The 20977-nt window shown below is 35.2% G+C and overlaps 1 protein-coding gene across 3 annotated transcripts in view; it reads left to right on the top strand.

Annotated features, from left to right (window-relative positions):
- The window catches only part of LOC123677780 (ATP-binding cassette sub-family C member 4-like), a 45601-nt gene extending 29051 nt beyond the window's left edge, over positions 1 to 16550 (top strand). For 2 of the 3 annotated variants that reach the window (XM_045614480.1, XM_045614481.1), the window contains exons 3-10: positions 237 to 470; positions 7215 to 7645; positions 8916 to 9072; positions 9211 to 10455; positions 12047 to 12368; positions 12422 to 12572; positions 12630 to 12860; positions 15483 to 16550. In XM_045614480.1, coding sequence (XP_045470436.1) covers positions 237 to 470; positions 7215 to 7645; positions 8916 to 9072; positions 9211 to 10455; positions 12047 to 12368; positions 12422 to 12572; positions 12630 to 12860; positions 15483 to 16408 — 3697 coding nt within the window. In that variant the 3' untranslated portion in view covers positions 16409 to 16550. Of the gene's footprint in view, positions 1 to 236; positions 471 to 2256; positions 2479 to 7214; positions 7646 to 8915; positions 9073 to 9210; positions 10456 to 12046; positions 12369 to 12421; positions 12573 to 12629; positions 12861 to 15482 lie in introns of those variants that run through there. The other variant, XM_045614482.1, reaches the window with a different exon arrangement.
- Positions 16551 to 20977: the final 4427 nt, after the last annotated feature.

Below are 20977 nucleotides of genomic sequence, written 5' to 3'. Positions count from 1 at the left end.
CACCATCTTGAACAGTAATGCCAACTCAAAGTTATATACCTCGAAAAAAAAACACCCGTTACATAAATTGCATTAAATGTTTGCAATAAAGCTCAAAAGTCACACAAGAAAAATTAGCAGTTAAATGCTTAACAATGCGTCATCAATAATTCCCTGTGTTTATCTAGCCAACGATTCACAATTAATCGAGCCCATAAATTACACCATAATACCTTCATTATTCTCATCCTATTCAGGTACGTTGCGCCACTGCTATGGCAAGGTTACCGCAAAGACTTGAACGAGAACGACATCTATCGGGTGACCAAGGACCTCGAATCCAAGAGGATCACGGACAAGCTGGAGAAACACTGGGAATTGCTGAAGTTCAATAACAAGAAACCTTCGTTAGTTAGACTGCTTGTTAGTTGCTATGGAAAGAGGTTCTTCATTCTCGGGTTGATACAACTGGTGATGGAATTTGCATCGAGGTGAGTCTATATGGTTTTAAAATTGAAGTTATTTTTGGTATCGTACCAGAGAAAGCATACAGGGTGGCGTGTGACACTTAAGCGGCTGTTTCAGGCGCCTCTATTTGAGGGGCGGCAATTCGGCCCAGTTTGCTGGCCGCCTTTTCATATTTCATCTTTGATTCGCAAAAACAACATAAGGTTGTTTCACTTCGCTTCGTTTGTCAACATTCCATGCGATAAAATCTCCAATCCCGCCTTTACTAAGCCGCCTGTATAATAAGTGGCAGTCCAACCAATATAAACAAAATACTCTATTGCTCTCATTGAAAGAGGGATAAAATCATTAATCATTCAACACGAAAAACAACACAACCTTCGCTTTCGAAGTTTTTGGAAGCCGATTCAACATATGGAAAATTCCAACGATTTTGCATTGGAAACTAGTTACTGTTAAATGCCAAATGTTTTTAGCGGAACACATATGTTTGTAATCCCAATTAGTTTTCGAAGCAATACAGAAACTTTGCATGCCCTACCGCCCTTTCTATCTTGTGGTGTGATAGGTAATCATTCTTTGATCGTACGCAGTGTCGCCAGTATCATGTGGATGTGAAAATCCACAGACAGGTATAGTAGCAGGGGCGCCGAAAAATTCTTTGCTTCAGGCTCCAAAATCACTCGCGCTGGCTCTGGACGTACAACGTAAATGACAATAGTTCTGCTTCAGAGAAGGAGGTCCTCGAAAAGTGGCGTCGCTAAGGGGAAACAGGGGAGGGGAGGTGCCTCCCTAAAATTTTGTTGTTTTACCCTTCAGAGTGAGGTATTTCGATATCGCATGAGTAAAAAATACAAAATGAATCTAACGTAAACTATCTAGTTTACCTCTGTTAAAAATCACGTCTTTCTCCCCAACGTCGTTAAACCCTTCTTCGGCCATTATGTGCACCCAAGAAGAATCGAGATTCATCAGAAAAGACGACCTGATGCCATTCCACATTCCAATGTTGACGTTCTCTGCACCACTGTAATCGTTGCCGGCGATGCTCAACCGGCAGAGGTAACACAAGATGAGGTCGATAAAGCTGCAGTCTGAAAGACCTTATCCGGCGGTAAACCATGCAGATAGTTACAGGATGGCCTTATTCTCCTATCCACTCATCAGCCAAAGATCGAATTGTCGCAAATCGGTCTCTAGTGGCCATAAGTTTTAGACGTCGATCTTGAACTTCATTTGTGCCCTTTCGTAGTTCGGTGCCTACTCTTCTTCGATTTTGGGCATTATCAAACCACGCTTAACAATATCTCATAACAGTAGTTGGATTTCTGTTCGTACTGTTAGCGATTTTTTGAAATGACAACCTTCCGTAGACCAATAATTCGACTTCTTTCAAATTCACTCAGCTGGCGGTAAATTCCTCGTACACGTGCTCTAGGCATTTTAACAACAAGTAAACATCGACTTCGAATCTCCTTGAATTGCCGGTTTGTTGTAAAATTAAAAAAACCTGCAAAAAACGACTACAATATTTAAGTACCAAAAATTGTTTTCATGAAAAAATCTTCACGATTTTTTTCTCAAAATTCAATCATTCACTACTTGCTATACTATCTAACTATCTCCGTTTCACAAAAAAAAATTAATAAAATTTAAACAGCTCCTTCTGGGTGTTGCAGTTTCTCTGTGAGTTAGTATATATAAAAGATCCGCCACTGGTATGTGAATTGAACCTCGAACCCATAACCCTAAATCAACCACGTTTAAGATTAAAGTGCAAAATAGAGTAGTTCAAATCACACCTGTTCGTTCGACTCTGTGTATTGTGGAAAAAATATGGAATCATTTTTGAAAATATTTCGAATACTCGTTTTTATCATACTTTCGTTGACCTTGTTGAAATTGCTCAAAATAATAATAATGCTTTTTGTATGTCTGTGCGTTGGTTATCTTCTAATGAAGTTTTCTAACTCTACCTGAAAGGAAAATATGAAGTGGATAAAACATATGTAGTTAGGAACATGAATTTCGGTAAGAGAAGTTCTTTCAACATGTTAGTAATTTAAAAAAAAACTTCTAATGAACATATGTCCTGAACGTCTTACCTTTTGAGATACAGCGGGTGAATTTCTCAAAAATAAATTATTCATTATTAATATCTACAATACCACTTCAGACATTTCAATGAAATTTGTCATACATGTACTATGAATCAAGAGACATTTTTTAATGTATCATTTTTTTAAATTTCCACCAGAGGCGTGCGTACGTAATTTGACCTGTCTATTTTCGCAGACATTGATGGTACGCCACAGATTTTTCCTGATATAAAAATTATTTTTGAAATTCCCAATCATTTCTTACCAAAGTTGATAACCTGACTTTTTTTCAATCCGATGCACGGTTTTCGCTTGAAAAATTAAAAACCGCATATTACCATGCAGAGACATACGTAGATTTAATTTTTTTAGATGAAACCCGTTCATCGGACTGAAAATTCAAGAGACCAAATTTGCTCATAATTTAACACAGATTTAATTTTTTTATTTTTGAAAACTTTACCACCCTGTATCTCAAAAAGGACGATATATAGGACATATGTTCATATGAAGTTTTTTCCTTAAAATGGGACAAAAATTACCCCCATAAATATTGACATTTCATTAGGAAACACCCCGTATACAAGGTTAGAACTATTTAGAGGGGCACTACAGGGATATCGAAAACCGTTAGAGATACAGGGTGACTTAAATTACAAAGAAGTTGCGTTATTTAGGGATTACTGTGTTGGTTTAACAGATCCAAATGGTTCCGAGATATCTCGAAAAAACTGAAAATCAAGATTTTATTTGTTTCTGGAGATAACTTCACGAAATTCGGTTTTTTAGTTATTAGTCAATATAGAGATTCTAATGGTGTCGTCAGATTTTTTCTGTTTCATATTGTTTCAGAGACGCAATTGTCAATTTTTTGTATGGACGCCATATTGGTTTTCCTTATGAGGTGATAAAGAAAGAAATTACGAATTGAATGATGTATCACACTATAAAAATATCGAGTCTAAGTACGCAAAATTGAAGAGTTGTTATGTGAAATCATCACTTGCGTCTCTGAAACAATGGAAAACAGAAAAAATTTGACGACACCATTAGAATCTCTATATTGGATAATGGCTACAAACCAAATTTCGTGGAGTTATTTCCAGAAACAAATGAGTTATACAGAAAAAAGAAGAAAATCTCGATGTTCAGTTTTTTCTAGAGATATTTTGGATCTGTTGACACCAACACACTAATCTCTAAATAACGCAACTTTTCGTAATTTAAGCCACCCTGTATCTCTAACGGTTTTCGATTTCCCTGTAGTGGCTCTTTACATAGTTCTAATATATGAATAACACTTCAATTTCAACCATTCTTATATTTTCAAACTCATTTCACGTTGCTTATGCATTTCTGTAATTCTCGACAGGATATTATAATAATTGTAAACGTGATTTCGATAGTCATGAATTCAAAACTATCATCCAACACGATCTATGGCATTTTAAAAACTGCAAGGCCATGGTATTGCTAGGTAATACAAAAAGCATCCTATGAAAAACGATAATTGCAACTCTGACATGTAATATACCATGAAGATAGTATTATACATTATTCAAACGTCAATTAATATAGCATACTTGTATGCTTGCCGTGACATACATCCGTTTTGGGATAACAATCGAAAATGTTCGGTTTGGGAATTACCCATGTTAATTTTTAGGGATGATCATTAAAAATGAGTTCCTGAAGAGCTAGTGAGTTGTTGGGAAAGACCATGTCAAGAGCCCACTTTGTCTTGTTTGTATTTGATTTGAATGGTTAATTATCTTTGATATTGTAATATTTGCAAACATTGGCATGTTCACTCGAAGATTTTATTTACTGACAGGTGTTAATTTGATGTCCCACTTAATTGTTAAAGACTGGAAAAAACGTTTAGGATTGGAAAGTTCATTTGGCATTTTAGAAGAAGATTAGACTGATGAATGCACGAATAACTTGAATCTGTCTGGACTTAACATTTTTCGATATTTTTGATATTATTGTTCATGGCATGACTGGAAAATATGTTTAGGATTGGAAAGTTCTTTTGGCGTCTTAAAAGAAGAAAACGTCTGTAGCTACGATTAGGCTGATGAATGAATGATTAACTTGAATCTGTCTGTCTGGACTTTTTTCGAAATACTCGGATACTCGAATCTTTTAGGGTAGGTATTTGGGTCTGAGTTCCTAGTTTAGTTTGTTATAGAATAAAATTGTATTGATTGTTTTGTATACAGGGTGGCCACTTTTTCAATGGGATTGTATTGGTAACTTTTAAACCATAAGAGTTAGAAGGTCGGTCAAATGGAGAAAAATTTGCATGCATAGAAGCATTATCAAGCAGTTCAAACAAATCGAGATTATCAGGGCCGGTTATTGAGATATCATAAGAAAAGTAAATTCTGTCATTTTGATTTTTCTTTTTTCCCTCTTTATTTCAAATATTATCAAAAACTGTTACATGAATTTTTTATTCGACAGTAAATTGTTCTCAATTTGACGTAATCAGATTTCGTATCCAACGTTTCGTGCTCTCTGGGCCACCCTCAACCTCATTTTTTTCAATACGGACCCGTATATTTGATGACTGAATTCAACGATATATCATACAATGTCATTCAAAGTTGTTTTTCAGGTGATTTTGACCCTTATCCAATTTTCTTTGGGTCAGATCTGTAGTGAATGCAAATTATCAAAAACTGCTGTTAATAAAATAGTCAAGAGACGCGAATACAATGATTTTAAATTTAAATACTAAGCCTTGCAAAACTTATATTGTAATGATATCAAAATAATAATAATAATAATTTGTTTCAACGGAACAAATGACAAATCCAACAATAGTGATTTTTCGCGAGAAGATTGAGAATGTATTGGAAGGTATTCAAGAAGACGAAATAAGCAAATGTATAAGAAGCATAGTATAAGGAATTTCCTTATACTATGTAAGAAGTATGGGTACCAGAACCGTTAAGTGCATTTTACAAAATGGTGGACATTTCGAACACTTACTTCATTCATTTTCATTTACTTTCGAATAATCATTCGATTTTTCTTTCATTAAATGATAATTATTATGAATTGAAGTTTGTAAATAATTATTACTTGTTTCTTGATTTGATTCTGATATGTTTCATTTAGTTCAAGATGAGTTAGTTGATTTTCTCATCGAAATGTATTACATGTTGTTAATTAAACTGAAGGTACCTAAATGTAATACAGATCCGACCCAAAGAAATTTGGATAAGGGTCAAAATCACCTGAATATCAAGTTTGAATGACATTGTATGATATATCGTTGAATTCAGCGTTAAAAGTTATTTCGGAAAATGTCATAAAATATGCAGGTCCGTATTGAAAAAAATGAGGTTGTGGGTGGCCCAGAGAGTACGAAATGTTGGATACGAAATCTGATTACGTAAAATTGATTATATTTTACTGTCGAATAAAAAATTCCTGTAACATTATTTGATAATATTTGGAATAAAGTGGGAAAAAAAGAAAAATCAAAATGACAGAATTTACTTTTCTTTTGATATCTCGATAACTGGCCCTGATAATCTCGATTTGTTCGAACTGCTTGACAATGCTTCTATGAATGCAACTTTTTCTCCATTTGACCGACCTTCTAACTCCTATGTTTTAAGTTACCAATACAATCCCATTGAAAAAGTGGCCACCCTGTATACAGCCATACAATTTAGTATTCGAAAATCGAACATATTAGAATATTGATCTTATCCCCTTCCTTTTCATTCGCACATTTGCGGCCTAATGTACTCGTTAACTTCACGAATTCCATTTTTAAGGTCTTGAATCTATTCTGGAGCATTGGTATGGACCTTATCTTTCTCTTGGTCCCAAAAAAAGTCTTAGGGTGTCAATTACAAGATTATTATTATTATCCCGACTTTTTCCTATACGCGTAGGATTTCTCCTCCATTCACTCAATCCCATAATATTTAAAATATCAGAAGGGTAGAGCTCGGTCGTGTCCGGTCCTTGTGGTCCCCCTGGTTCTCGTCGAACTTCTGGTCCTTTTACACGTGATCCTTGGACCTGTCCTCCGCTTCCTAGGAACTTTCTCACCGTCCTTGCGGTACCTAAAAGAACAGCTTTTTGCATTATATTACATACCATATACTCACTACGTCCCAGTTGCTTGATATTCCTCTTGAGATTTTTGGGTACTATTCCAGTTGTTGAGATAATAATTGTAATAGTTTTCGTTGATATCACTGACGCTTTATCTGAAATTCGAGGTCCCTATATTTTGAAATTTTTTCGACCTCCTTTTGACGCAGGTTGTTGTTATTTGGTATTGCTACGTCGACGAGTAATGCTGTGTTCTGATTTTTATCGACTAGTAATATATCTGGTCTATTATGAGGGACTATTTTATCAGTCAAAACTGTATGATCCCAGTACAGATCATTTTGATGCATTTCAAGAACGGAATCAGCAAAGGTACTACTTTGCTGGTTCTTGTGTTTACTGAACTTAAAAAGCCTTAAGACGCAAGGCTCTTAGTGGTTGTTACCCAACGGCCTTTTCAGTGAAAGTTCAACACTTTCCGATTTTGAAAATATGAATATTATCTTCACCCTCTGAAAACCTGTCCATTGCTGTTCATAAAAGAGCAAATATTCATATATCTAATGTGTTTTCTCTTCTCAACAGCATCTTGAGGCCTCTAGCGATAGCCAAGCTGGTAGAGTACTTCATACCAGGACAAACGGTCATTTCGAAGGAGGAAGCCAACTTCTACGCAATGTTCATACTGGGTATAATGGTCACTATGTCCTTCTACGACACTCACATACAGCTGGCGAAATCGGTATTAGCTCTGGAGATGCGGATGGCCTTCTCCTCTCTGGTTTACCGGAAGGCCCTCAAGCTGCATCCTTCCGTCTTTTCGGAGATGTCCACTGGAAAGATAGTAACCCTGATCACCAAAGACCTGCAAGCTCTCGATTCCGCCATTCATTTCGCCAACGATTGCTGGGTAGAGTCTCTGATTGGGATTTTCATCGCCTACTTGATCTACCAGAAGGTCGGATTGGCATCTTTGGTGATTTTGGTGTCTCTTATCATAGTATTTCCGATACAAGGTGAGGTTAAGTTTATTAGATTTCATCAAGGAAAGCTATTATTTGAATTCCTAGATTATTTGCAAATTTATTAATTGATATTTCGGACAGCACCAATTGATCATAAAATTTCTGGTGCCATTATTCGTTTCTCAGGCTTCCACAAAATTGTCGTTTCAGATACTTCTTTCAGGTTGATTATTTGAATAGAAGAATTTCATTTTGGACATCTATGGAAACTATAGAAAAACGCTTCAGCATTTATTGAATGTTAATTCTTTTCACATATTATTCATGGAGTACATTTTCATTTCCATTTTATTTAAATTTGGCGTCGGATAGAACAACTCTCCTCATGAAAAAAAAGTTCATAGAAACATATATCATAACAAGCTTCGTTTTAGAGATATAGGGTGTTGAAATTTGAGAAAAAAAAATCAGTTTTTCACTTATAAATCTAGTATTATTACATTCATTGAAAATCTAAACCAATGTCTTTTTTCGAGGAAATTATTGCAATCAACAGAACTTCATTAAAAAAAGGTCCCTTGAATTTTTTTCATAGAATGTACCATTTGAATTACAATTGAACATTTCAAAAATTTTTTTCCATCAATTTTTTATTGGTTTAGTGTCTAACAAACAATAAAAAAAATTTGTGAATATTCTCAATTGTTACAGTGTTTGATGAATGTATTTCTTGAAACGTTCAATTGAATGCCATCTAAAAGCGTTATGAAACACTATGGCAATTTTTGTACTTTCATTTATCACTTATGAAAAAATTTGAAAAATCAATTTTTGTAGATTTTCGTGGATAGTGTTTGCATGATACATTGTATGAAAAAAAATTCAGGAGATCTTTTTTTCAATAAAGCTCTGTTAAATGAAATGAAATAATTTTCTGGAAAAGAGACAGTGGTATAGATTTTCAATAGGAAAAGAATCCTCGCACCCCTATATCTACGCCACTGGATAATGTTGGTTGGAGACACTTAATTCGAAACATTACATTACCATTACTTAATTCGAAACATTATAGTATTACAGTACCTAAAAATTAAAACAATTAATGTAATAATACTAGAGTTATAAATAAAAAACTGATTTTTTCCAAACTTTAACACCTTGTTTCTCTGAAACGCAGCTTGTTAGGATATATGTTTATTGCTTATGAGATTTTTTTTTTTTGAAAAAAGTTATTCTATCCCGCGCTAAAGTGATCGAACTAAAATGTGGACCACCCAGTATTCAGATTTTTTTTTATATTAAATTATATACTTTGTTCTAGGAACCTTGGGATATTTGGTCTTCAAAAAAAGAAAGGTTGCTAACAAAAGGTCAGATCAGAGGATACAATTAACCCAGGAAATATTATCTGTTATAAGAATAATAAAAATGTACACCTGGGAGATGATATTCACTAACAAATTGATTGATGCTCGTAAGTAAGTATTTTAAATTTATTTCCCTTCATATAATTAATTTCATTCAAGTACAACAAAATGTATATTCCTGATTTTGGATGATACCAATCGAAACCCTACTCCAAAAATCAACAAGCTAAAAGTCATATTTTATTACAGGAAAGAAGTAAACAGTATTAGAACCCTGATGATATTCAAGCAAGGAGGTATTTTCTTGGGCGAACTCATGGGAAAACTTGGATATAACTTGCTCCTCGTCGTGTATCTACTCCTAGGTCATTCTTTAACACCTGGAGTGGTCTACTACGTACAGTCCTCATACCAAAAGTTGAGATTCATCCTTACTTACCTGATCACCCTTTCCATGACAGAGATGGCCGAGCTTCTAGCATCCTTCAACCGTATCGAGAACCTCTTCAAAGCCGAAGAGTACCAACCCAGCCGCCATTACAGACAGACCTATATAATGACTAGGATCTTAGTTAGGAATGCACATGTTAAGCTTGGAGATCAGGAGATCCTTAGAGATCTTACGTTTAATTTAGAAAATGGGCTTAACATCATAGCGGGTCCTGTAGGAAGTGGCAAGAGTACCTTGGTCAAAGCACTTCTGCACGAGTACAAGCTATCTTCCGGGACCCTTTTTGTTAATGGTGAGATATCATACGCTTCTCAGCAACCTTGGTTGTTCCCTTCTACCGTCCGCCAAAACATTTTGTTTGGTTCGGACTACAACGAAGAAAGATACAAGAGAGTTCTGGAGATTTGTGCGTTGAAATTAGACTTGAAACTATTTCCTAACAGCGACATGACTATTGTCGCTGAGTCTGGTTCCAACCTGAGCAAAGGACAACAAGCCAGGGTAAACCTAGCTCGCGCTATCTATAAAGAAAGTGACATCTATGTTCTCGACGATTGTTTCTCCGCTCTTGACGTCAACGTCCAAAATTACATCTTCAAGAACTGCATCAAAGATTTCCTGAAGAACAAACTGGTCGTATTGGTCACCCACAACGCCTCATTCTTGAGCAAGGCGGATCACGTGACGATTTTGAGTGATGGTAAGATGACGTATTCTGGTAAATTCGACGATGTATCCATCAAGAACTACATTAATGAGCTGAATGTGACGGAGATGGTTGAGGAGAAGATCGAAGCCGAGTCCAATGGTCAAATACTCCTCGCAAATGGTAACGGTTGTTCCAAAACTGATGAGAAGGGAAAGAAGAAAGTGGTGAAGACGGGAAACATCTACAGCGAAGATATGAAGGTCGGTACCATTGGTCTTGGGGTTTACAAGAGATACATCGCCTATGGTAGTTATGGTTTGTTTATCTTCCTGTTGATCCTTCATATTTCCGTGGAGAGCCTTTATGCGACGACGGAGAAGTTGATAAGCAAGTGGTGAGTTTTTTTATGGGTTTCGCTACATATGACAACATTTAACATAGGTAGAACTATTCGAAATTCTATACTTTTGTAACACCTTCGTTTCTTGAAATTCTTAGTTCTGCAAAAACATATTCTGGTATAGAGATATATTGCCGTAGTAACTATCCATCGCAGCTTGTATTAGGTGTATCACTTTGCTTCCGCCGTTTTGCAATAGATGGCTGAATCGGTGAGTGGGGTTCGAATTAAATATATCGTAGATGTCATTCAATAAGCTCAGGTATTTGTAAACATAACGCCATCGAAATATTAGTCGATTTGTATCTGCATCATAAAGTTATTCTCGATTAAAGATCAGCATACGAACCAAATTCCCGTCATTTGCGGGATATTTTAATTTTCTCCTTTAATATGAAGAAATCTACGGCTGAGGCTCAGCGAATGTTTTCAAATACCTGTAGTGAGGCCTCTATTAGTGAAAGAACGTGCCGAAAGTGGTTTCAACGCTTCAAGAACGGTAATTTTGACGTCAAAGGCCAGTATGGCGGTGGAAGTGAGAAGGTTTTCGAAGATCTAGAATTGGAGGCATTACTTGATCAAGACTCGTGTCAAAAGCAACAAGAATTGGCAGGATCATTGGGAGTGAAGCAACAAGCCATTTTAAATCGCCTGAATGTCATGGAAATGATTCAGAAACAAGGAACGTGGGCTCCGTACGAGTTGAAGTCGATAGATGTTGAACGGCGTTTGTTTGCTTGAGAACAGCTGTTTGCTGATTGTGAACGAAAAATGGGTTCATTACGATAATCCCAAGAGCAGAAAATCATGGGGATCATGTTTCCACGTCGACGGCCTAACCGAATATTCACGATTCCAAAGTTATGATTAGTATTTGGTGGGAGCTCGGCGTAGTGTAAATGGGTTGTTAAAACCGACTGAAACAATCACAGACGATCGGTATACTTTGAATCATAAATGTTTATCCAGTTTTTATGACTACTGTCATAAGTGTCAGACGCATGTCATTTTTATTGTGCTTTTTGTTATGTTTTTCTAAAGAAAACAAACTGTTTAAATCTATGAGAGATGATTACCCAATCCTGGTACATCTGAGGATTCGAAAAATCATCACTTGGAGAATCGGTCCTGGTTGAAGCCTTCAAATTTTGTAATATTTTCGTCATCAATATTTACACAAACCCCCTAATACACTTTGGCCTAGAAATTTCGATGTCATCCTCCCTCATCCTTCAATTTATTGTGATGATTCCAATTGTCACCATTTGATGTGGGGCTATGCAGTTAATGACATAAATGGTATAGCATTAACTGAATGGATTGAAGATAATAATTTTAATCTGATTTTTGATGCAAAAGATAAACCAACTTTCCATTCTTCTAGATGGAATAGAGGATATAATCCAGATTTGTGTATTGACTACAATAAGAACTCGAATTTCGAAAAACACGGCGGAAGCAAAGTTGTAAGCATATGTTCATATAATGAAAACGCTGTTAATGCAACCCCAAACCCTTGTAATGCAGAAATTTCATGTTTTAGTCTTATCTTTGTTGGCCTTATTAAATTTTTGTTATTTTTCAGGGTTAACGAACAAAAAACCAACGCTACCACTCTCTTACCTGAACAGAGTGCAACGGAAAGAGATGCATCTCTGGCTACAATAACATTTCTTTCGTTGCTTACTGGGGCAACAGTTCTAGCCAAATTCTCGCGTTCTGTAATCCATTTAATATTTTCCACTAAGATATCCAGAAATATCCATTCTGCTCTGGTCAGAGGTATTGTGTACGCAAGAGTACAATTCTTCGACAGAAACTTGATTGGTAACATACTCAACAGATTTTCGAGAGATCTTGGACATATCGACGAATATCTTCCACACGTAGTAGCAGAAGTTATCAAGGTAAGCACTAGTGATATTTGGAAATTAAGAATACCCTAAATTAATTCTTTCAGATGACATTTATGGTAACTAGCACTGTAGGACTGGTAGTAACAGTCAACCTTAGGTTTTTATACTACTCCATAGTTCTTTTCGTGGTGATGATTATGTTTGCTTTGTTCTTTATGCCTTCAGCGAGGAGTTTGAAGAGATTAGAAGCTGTTTGTAAGTATTACCTCATCAGAAAATGAATACAATATAAAAACTGAACTTTTTTGTCAGCTCGAAGTCCAATGATAGGTCACTTGAACTCAACGATAGAAGGACTTATCACAGTGCGCGCATTCAAGAAGCAAGAGATTCTAAGATGTGAGTTCGACGCACATCAAAACTACCACATATCTGCCCAATTTATAGGAATGGTTACTTGGAAACTGCTCCAGTTGTACTGTCACATGATATGCGCTGTTTACGTGGGTGCTATTTTGCTGACCTTCATGGGCTTTAAATCAGGTGTGTCTCATAATCAAGAATGATTCAATTTTGAAAATCTGCTTCTAATTTTGTTAGAAAATGTGAGCTGTTTTGGTGTCGCGGTTTTTTGAGTTGATTCTATAACAATTTGAAGTCCTAAATTCAAATACCGTTATCCATTTTTACATAGGAGCTCTAATTTTTAAGATATACAATTTTAGAGAAATATAATTTATAAATCTGTAATACAATATTATGTCGTACCTACAAACCAAAAAAACATTGAAGAAATCAAATTGTCACTCAACATTTCGAAAGCCTCTTTTCTACGACATTCTTGAATGTTTTTTAGAAAATCCCTTTGAAACTCCAGCAGTAATCTGCCATCATGTGCATGTCTCATCTTCCTTGGTAGCGGTCCTCCATAACTTTAATATTTTTGGGTTCTTCTTAGGAGACTCATGTCTTCTAAATTTTCTGGGGAACGATCCAAGTGGCTGATTTAATAGTGTATTTTAATACTCTTCTACAACTGCAACAAATGATTTCCAAGCTTCTCGTTAAACTTAATTCATTGAATTTATGAAGGCAGGATCCTTAATGAATTGTCTTATTTGTGGGCCGAAAATACCCCTGCCTTGAGTTTTCCTGTGCTCAACTGATGCATTTTTACCCCTATATATATGTATAGGCAAAACATGACCTATTTTTATCAAGAGCCTTTACAAATTGCTTCATTAAGCCCAACTATATATGTAACGGAGGAAGTATGATTTTTTCTCTTACTTACCCGAGTTAGGGGATCAAAATGGTCAGTTCAGGTACCTTTTAGGCAATGGTTCCACTATTTATAGATTCACCTGGAATTTACTCAATTACAGACTGATAATAAAACCATTGTACTTACATTAATGAATATACACTGCGCAAAAAAATTAACGCAAATTCTGAAAATCTCAATTTTAATGAAAGTTAAATCTACATTGACTTTATAACTTATTTTTTATGTTCTCTCGGCAAGGTTTTGAACAAAACAAGACACATTAAATGGAAGAAAAATTCAGGATTTCACCGAATCTTATGTGAAAGAAGAGAAATAAACAATTTTCAAAATACTGGAATGCTGATAAGTGATTTAATACTTGGTATTTCCACCCCTTGCGTTAATTACAGCTCAGCAACGACGGTTCATACTCAAAATTAGTGATCTTAAAATGTTCTGATCTAATCCTTCCCAGATTTCTCTGAGTTGGATTCCTAAGTCATTAAGAGTAGCTGGATGATTTTCTGAACTTCTCAGCCTTCTATTGAGGTTGTCCCAAACCTGCTCAATCGGATTGAGATCTGGACTTCTTGCTGGCCATTCCATTCGAGAGACTTCAACCTCTTCAAGGTACTCCTGAATGATGCGCGCACGATGGGGTCTGCCATTATCGTCCATAAAAATGAAATTTTCACCAATGTATGGGGCAAATGGCACTACATGCTCTTCAAGAATGTTTCTTATATACCTATCAGCATTCATAGCTCCATTATCAAGATATTCCACCCCATACCATAATCGATCCTCCCCCGAAACCAGTAGTATTCAGGAAGTTGCACTGAGCATATCTTTCATGTGGACGTCTGTATACAAGGAAACGTCGATCACAATGGTAGAGGCAGAATCTAGACTCATCTGTGAAGAGAACTCTTTCCCAATCAGCCTCTTCCCAATGGATATGCTCTCTCGCAAAATCCAAACGCGCCCTTCGATGGGGTGGGGTAAGAGCTGGGCCTCTTGCCGCGACACGAGGCCTTAAATCATATTCTCTGAGGCGATTTCCTATTGTCTGAGTGCTAATTTGCACCCCATGAGTTTGCTCAAGCTGATTTTGAAGGAGGCAAAGCGGTTGCAAACCGTTGTCTCAACGAAGAAACTCTCAAGTAACGTTCATGAATGGCAGTTGTTACCCGTGGTCTACCCTGTCCTGGTCTTCGGACATTCATAACTGTCTCCCTGAATCGCTGCAACATTCTGGACACATTTGTATGGGAAACTCCAAACCTTTCTGCAATTCTTGTGAATGTCCACCTTTCTTCTCGCAAAACTACCGCTTGGGCACATTCCTCTTGGGTCAAATTGCGTGTTTCGCGTTGCATAGCGATCGAGTGTAGAAAATCAAACGAAAGAAAAACTATTGATCACTAGAATTGATCGAGAACAACTGATTTCAGAATGGAGCCAATACATTCAAAATCTGATAATCTCATATTTTTTTATTCCTGCTGGGAAAAAATACGTTGAAAGTGGATAACATATGCATGCATAATTCTGATAAAAATAATTATCATTGAGAACACCTTCAGTTGTAGAATAAATTTGAGATTTCCATAATGTGCGTTAATTTTTTTGCGCAGTGTATAATAATTTTAGAACTCTCATAAATGAATAATATATACTGAATGAAACCCACATTGGTAGATGAGTTGATGTATCTTAAAAAGTAGATCTAGTAGAGAAAAAAGGATTCCTGGATTAAGCGTCCCAAATATATTTAAAATTAGCTCTAAAATCCCAAGCACCAAAAAATTTTTTTGCCCTATTTAATTGATATTCTAAGGACTCTTTTAGTCGATATCTTTTTATGCGACCACTCATTCCATTCATTTTTGCTGCAGATTTCTTAGCTGGAGATGTGGGTCTCTCAATCTCAACAGCTGTTGGTCTAGGAATGCAGCTCCAGTGGGGAATGAGGAATGTGATCCAATTAGAGAGCACCATGACTTGTGTCGAGAGAGTCATCGAATACATCGACGAGCCCCAGGAAGAAAAGAACGGAAAAAAGATGGACGATTGGCCCGACAAAGGTTCCGTATCTTTCGAAAAGGTTGATCTCAGATACCCCCTGAACTCCAAACCAGTGTTGCAGAACATCAATCTTCAGATCAATCCCCAGGAAAAGGTGGGCATAGTTGGTAGAACTGGAGCTGGCAAATCCTCCATAATCGTTGCTCTCTTCCGTTTCTACGACGTGGACGGGGAGATATCCATTGACAAAGAGAACATCGCCAAGGTATCCTTGGATTCACTCAGACAGGGAATTTCTATAATCCCTCAGGAACCTGTAATCTTTTCTGGTACTATAAGGTCCAATGTAGACCCCACTGGTAAATACACAGATGAAGAGATTTGGCAATCGTTGGAAACTGTCAGTTTGAAGGGTGTCATCACCAATCTGGACACTGAGATAGACCCAAAGGTGTGCGGGTTCAGTTTGGGCGAAAAACAGCTGATATCCATAGCCAGGGCCGTGATCAGGAAGAACAAGATAGTGGTATTGGATGAAGCTACAGCCAACATGGACAAAGATACGGAGATCAAGATCAACACCAAGATCAAAGAGATATTCAAGAACTGCACCCTTCTCATTATAGCTCATAGGATGGAGACCATTTTAGACTGTGATAAAGTGATTGTGATGGATCAGGGCGAGGTCGTGGAGTTCGACAGCCCGCTCGATTTAGCTAGAAGGGAAGACAGTAGGTTTTATGAAATAATTAGGAAAACTGGGGCCTTGAATACGTATTTGCAAAGAACTAGTTGATGGAAGGGTGTGGTCGATCTAATGGTCGAATTTTTAGGAAAAATGTTGAGTGGTTCGTGTGAGTTGTCTTTCCTTTTTGCGGAAAATTGAATTGTTCGAAACACTGTTGTAAATAATGTGAATAGATCTTAATGAAATGAAATTTGTGTTTTTTTCTTGTCGTTTAATAATCTTCAAACTGCACAATGGTAATAAGAAATAGCAACTGACATAATGTAATGGAATTCTGAAGAAGATTCAATAAAATAGTTGTTTTTGAACAAACTGAAATTTTTTAAAAAAGGAGACATGCAATTGCCCATAATTGACTGAACTGCTGATATCTATGTAGTATGTAAGATACGTTTAGAATATACTATAAAGACAAAAAAAAACGGGAATTTGTTAGTTGAATATGTTTCATTCATTCAATTTTGGTTTATTGCTCCGAATAATAAATCTTTGTGATCGTTCAAAAAAAAAAAGCATTTCAGTCCAATTATTACAGTTTATACATATATTGAAAGGTATAGAACCAGAATGGAACAGGAAAAAATCCATCCAGAGATTATGTTCGACAATGTAAGCGCTATTTGCATGAAATATTGTAGGAGAATACGATCAAACAATTTTGGGCTGAAAATCAAAGAATTAAATTTTGAAAAACTCATACCTACAAAAAAATCTACTACACACAATTATCTTATTTCAAACGTGTGATGCTATGATTGAATTTGGAACAATATCCTTTTACGGTAAAGCAATAGTTTCGGAGTTATGAATTTTACCTCTCTGAATATATGAGCGTTGTAACCGTTACTAATGGTCTATTTAATTTTAATAGAACACCCAGCCGATAACTAGCTACTCCAGGTTCGATTCCGAAGAGGTAGATTTTTTTCGTTCTTCATTCGCTTTTTATTAATTTGGATTGAATCATTGTTTAACAATTTCAAGATCTTTTGGTTTTATCTTCGAGTACTTGAGTACTGACGAATAACCAATCATTGAAAACAAGGGGTTCAAAGTAGTGAGATTCAGAAAGAGAAACAGTCGACAGGAACCTTATCATGAGAATTTGGTGATTATTTATTCGATAAGGTTTCTCGAGTTTTTATCTGAAAACTTGTTTGAATTGAATGATACGGTACATTATCTTTCATTTCTATAAATCTATTCTTTTTCGAATAATTCTTTTTCTCTAATTGTGAATAAAATTAAGATAATATTCTTCATAGACAGTATCACTATCTGTAAACAATTTATATGAAACCACGATAATCAGAAAAACTGTCAATATCAATTCAACTTTCGATAAACCTTTACGTGATTGGGTTTTTACCAGTGGCGACGCCAGCTTTCAAAACAAGGGTGGCCAAGAGGGGGCCGGATTTTTTTTAGGGGGGGCCAAAGTAGAGTGAAATTAAAATTCTGCTAATATTTAAGCCTTAGTACCTATGTCAAATTTTAGGGTGGGCCAGCAGAATTTCAGGGGGGGGGGCGGTCCCACCTGGCCCCCCTGGCATCGCCACTGGTTTTTACAATGCGAAATTTCTCTCTTGAGTGATCACCGTTTTTTCACTATTGGATATTAGTGCCAGTTGGAGACATTGCCAAAAGTTAAGGATATTGAATTACTGTGTTTTTCCTTCTCAGAAAAACCAAATTTTGTGATTCAGATTATTGAAATCAATTACGGTAGAGCGGTGTGACTTTGCCCACGAAGGTGACGTTGCCGAACTGCCTAATATTTTAAGTTTCACTTTGTTTTCGTAAAGTTGTCAACATCTTACAGAAATCACAAATCGGAACCTTTTATCACACTATATATACCCACATGTTGCAACCGTCGCAGTCGTCTGGCGTACGTTGAATGGTATGCTACGGTATGCTATGTGAGCGGGTAATTTTTTAAGGTGGGTATATATGCGAAATAATAGGAGTTTTGCAGAAAATATGGCGAACGGTACATCGAAATGAATTTAGCAACTTACTTTACATTCATTAAACGTCATGTCCAAGTGTCAACTCTTGTATTGAAACGCGAAAAACTAGAAAATGCGCCTGCACCAGTTTTCTTTTATTTTGAAGACTTTTCCAAAAAAAAGTAAGCTTAATAAGATTTTGATTATTTTTGAGATCATGCAATGAGATCAGTAAGCAAATTTTGTGCCCAACATGAACTATCAAATTTGATATGAAGCGCGCGGAAATGAAAACATATCAATGATACGATATTTGTATTTGTATTTGTATTTGTAATGTCTACAACGAGCATACAATATTTTAACCCATCAAGACATACATGGGGTGTCATTAAAGTATAAAATAGCAAAAGCTGAATAATACATCTATATACACTAGACGGTATGAAAGATTTAAATAAAACATTCGCAGACAAAGGGATATTATGTACAGTAATAGTATAAGACCATGGACATTTTTACATTTATGACAAACGGTTTAACATATAGGGTTTGTGAAATATTCGTCCAGTTCGTAGTAGGCTTTCTGCATCAGCTTCTTCTTGAGTACGTTCCTGAGTTTCTTTGTTTTTAATTTTTTGTAGTCTTCAGGTAACCTATTGTATATCTTTATCGCCAAGTAGTTGACACTAAGCTGCGTTGTTTTAAGCTTGTGGTGAGGAATGATGAGACTGTTTGCATTTATAAATCAAATAATTTGACAACTTTGTGTCTAATCCTTCACAATAATATATCTGTATGATATATTCAGTTTATTTTTGTCTTGGAATATATTCCAATTCTAAAAATGACAAATTTAATAATCAACCAAAAGAAAAATTCAAAATCACTGAAACTGTACAAATTGAGTAAACGGTTAATAAATTGAACAACTAAATTAACATAAAGACAGACGTACGTTTCGGAATTTTTGTATTTAATAATACAATTTTTCCTCATCAGTGCCTTATAGTTCAACGGAATTATTAAATTTACAAACTTACCACGTGTATATCTGCCTCAACAAAACTGCAAGTAAGAAACTACAAACTAACTAAGGATTCACAGAACAAGCCATTATCTAAGGTAGTCATAGATTTCTTCATTGTTATTCTTTTGAAATACATATACAAATCGACATTTACAATTGAAAAAACAATTTCAGAAATTTTAAATTTAACAATTGGTTGATACTGACTCTCTAATCAATAAATGATTACATCAAATTATAAAAGTTTAATGAGTCTTCTGTGAATCCTTAGTTAGTTTGTAGTTTCTTACTTGCAGTTTTGTTGAGGTAGATATACACGTGGTAAGTTTGTAAATTTAATAATTCCGTTGAACTATAAGGCACTGATGAGGAAAAATTGTATTATTAAATACAAAAATTCCGAAACGTACGTCTGTCTTTATGTTAATTTAGTTGTTCAATTTATTAACCGTTTACTCAATTTGTACAGTTTCAGTGATTTTGAATTTTTCTTTTGGTTGATTATTAAATTTGTCATTTTTAGAATTGGAATATATTCCAAGACAAAAATAAACTGAATATATCATACAGATATATTATTGTGAAGGATTAGACACAAAGTTGTCAAATTATTTGATTTATATTAAATATCCTTCATCAAGAAGACTCATTAAACTTTTATAATTTGATGTAATCATTTATTGATTAGAGAGTCAGTATCAACCAATTGTTAAATTTAAAATTTCTGAAATTGTTTTTTCAATTGTAAATGTCGATTTGTATATGTATTTCAAAAGAATAACAATGAAGAAATCTATGACTACCTTAGATAATGGCTTGTTCTGTGAATCCTTAGTTAGTTTGTAGTTTCTTACTTGCAGTTTTGTTGAGGTAGATATACACGTGGTAAGTTTGTAAATTTAATAATTCCGTTGAACTATAAGGCACTGATGAGGAAAAATTGTATTATTAAATACAAAAATTCCGAAACGTACGTCTGTCTTTATGTTAATTTAGTTGTTCAATTTATTAACCGTTTACTCAATTTGTACAGTTTCAGTGATTTTGAATTTTTCTTTTGGTTGATTATTAAATTTGTCATTTTTAGAATTGGAATATATTCCAAGACAAAAATAAACTGAATATATCATACAGATATATTATTGTGAAGGATTAGACACAAAGTTGTCAAATTATTTGATTTATATTAAATATCCTTCATCAAGAAGACTCATTAAACTTTTATAATTTGATGTAATCATTTATTGATTAGAGAGTCAGTATCAACCAATTGTTAAATTTAAAATTTCTGAAATTGTTTTTTCAATTGTAAATGTCGATTTGTATATGTATTTCAAAAGAATAACAATGAAGAAATCTATGACTACCTTAGATAATGGCTTGTTCTGTGAATCCTTAGTTAGTTTGTAGTTTCTTACTTGCAGTTTTGTTGAGGTAGATATACACGTGGTAAGTTTGTAAATTTAATAATTCCTTTGAACTATAAGGCACTGATGAGGAAAAATTGTATTATTAAATACAAAAATTCCGAAACGTACGTCTGTCTTTATGTTAATTTAGTTGTTCAATTTATTAACCGTTTACTCAATTTGTACAGTTTCAGTGATTTTGAATTTTTCTTTTGGTTGATTATTA

The sequence above is a fragment of the Harmonia axyridis genome, chromosome 4 (assembly GCF_914767665.1).
Source record: "Harmonia axyridis chromosome 4, icHarAxyr1.1, whole genome shotgun sequence".
Lineage (NCBI taxonomy): Eukaryota > Metazoa > Arthropoda > Insecta > Coleoptera > Coccinellidae > Harmonia > Harmonia axyridis.
Note: the sequence above shows the minus strand (reverse complement) of the source record. Positions and strands in the feature narration are given on the sequence as shown.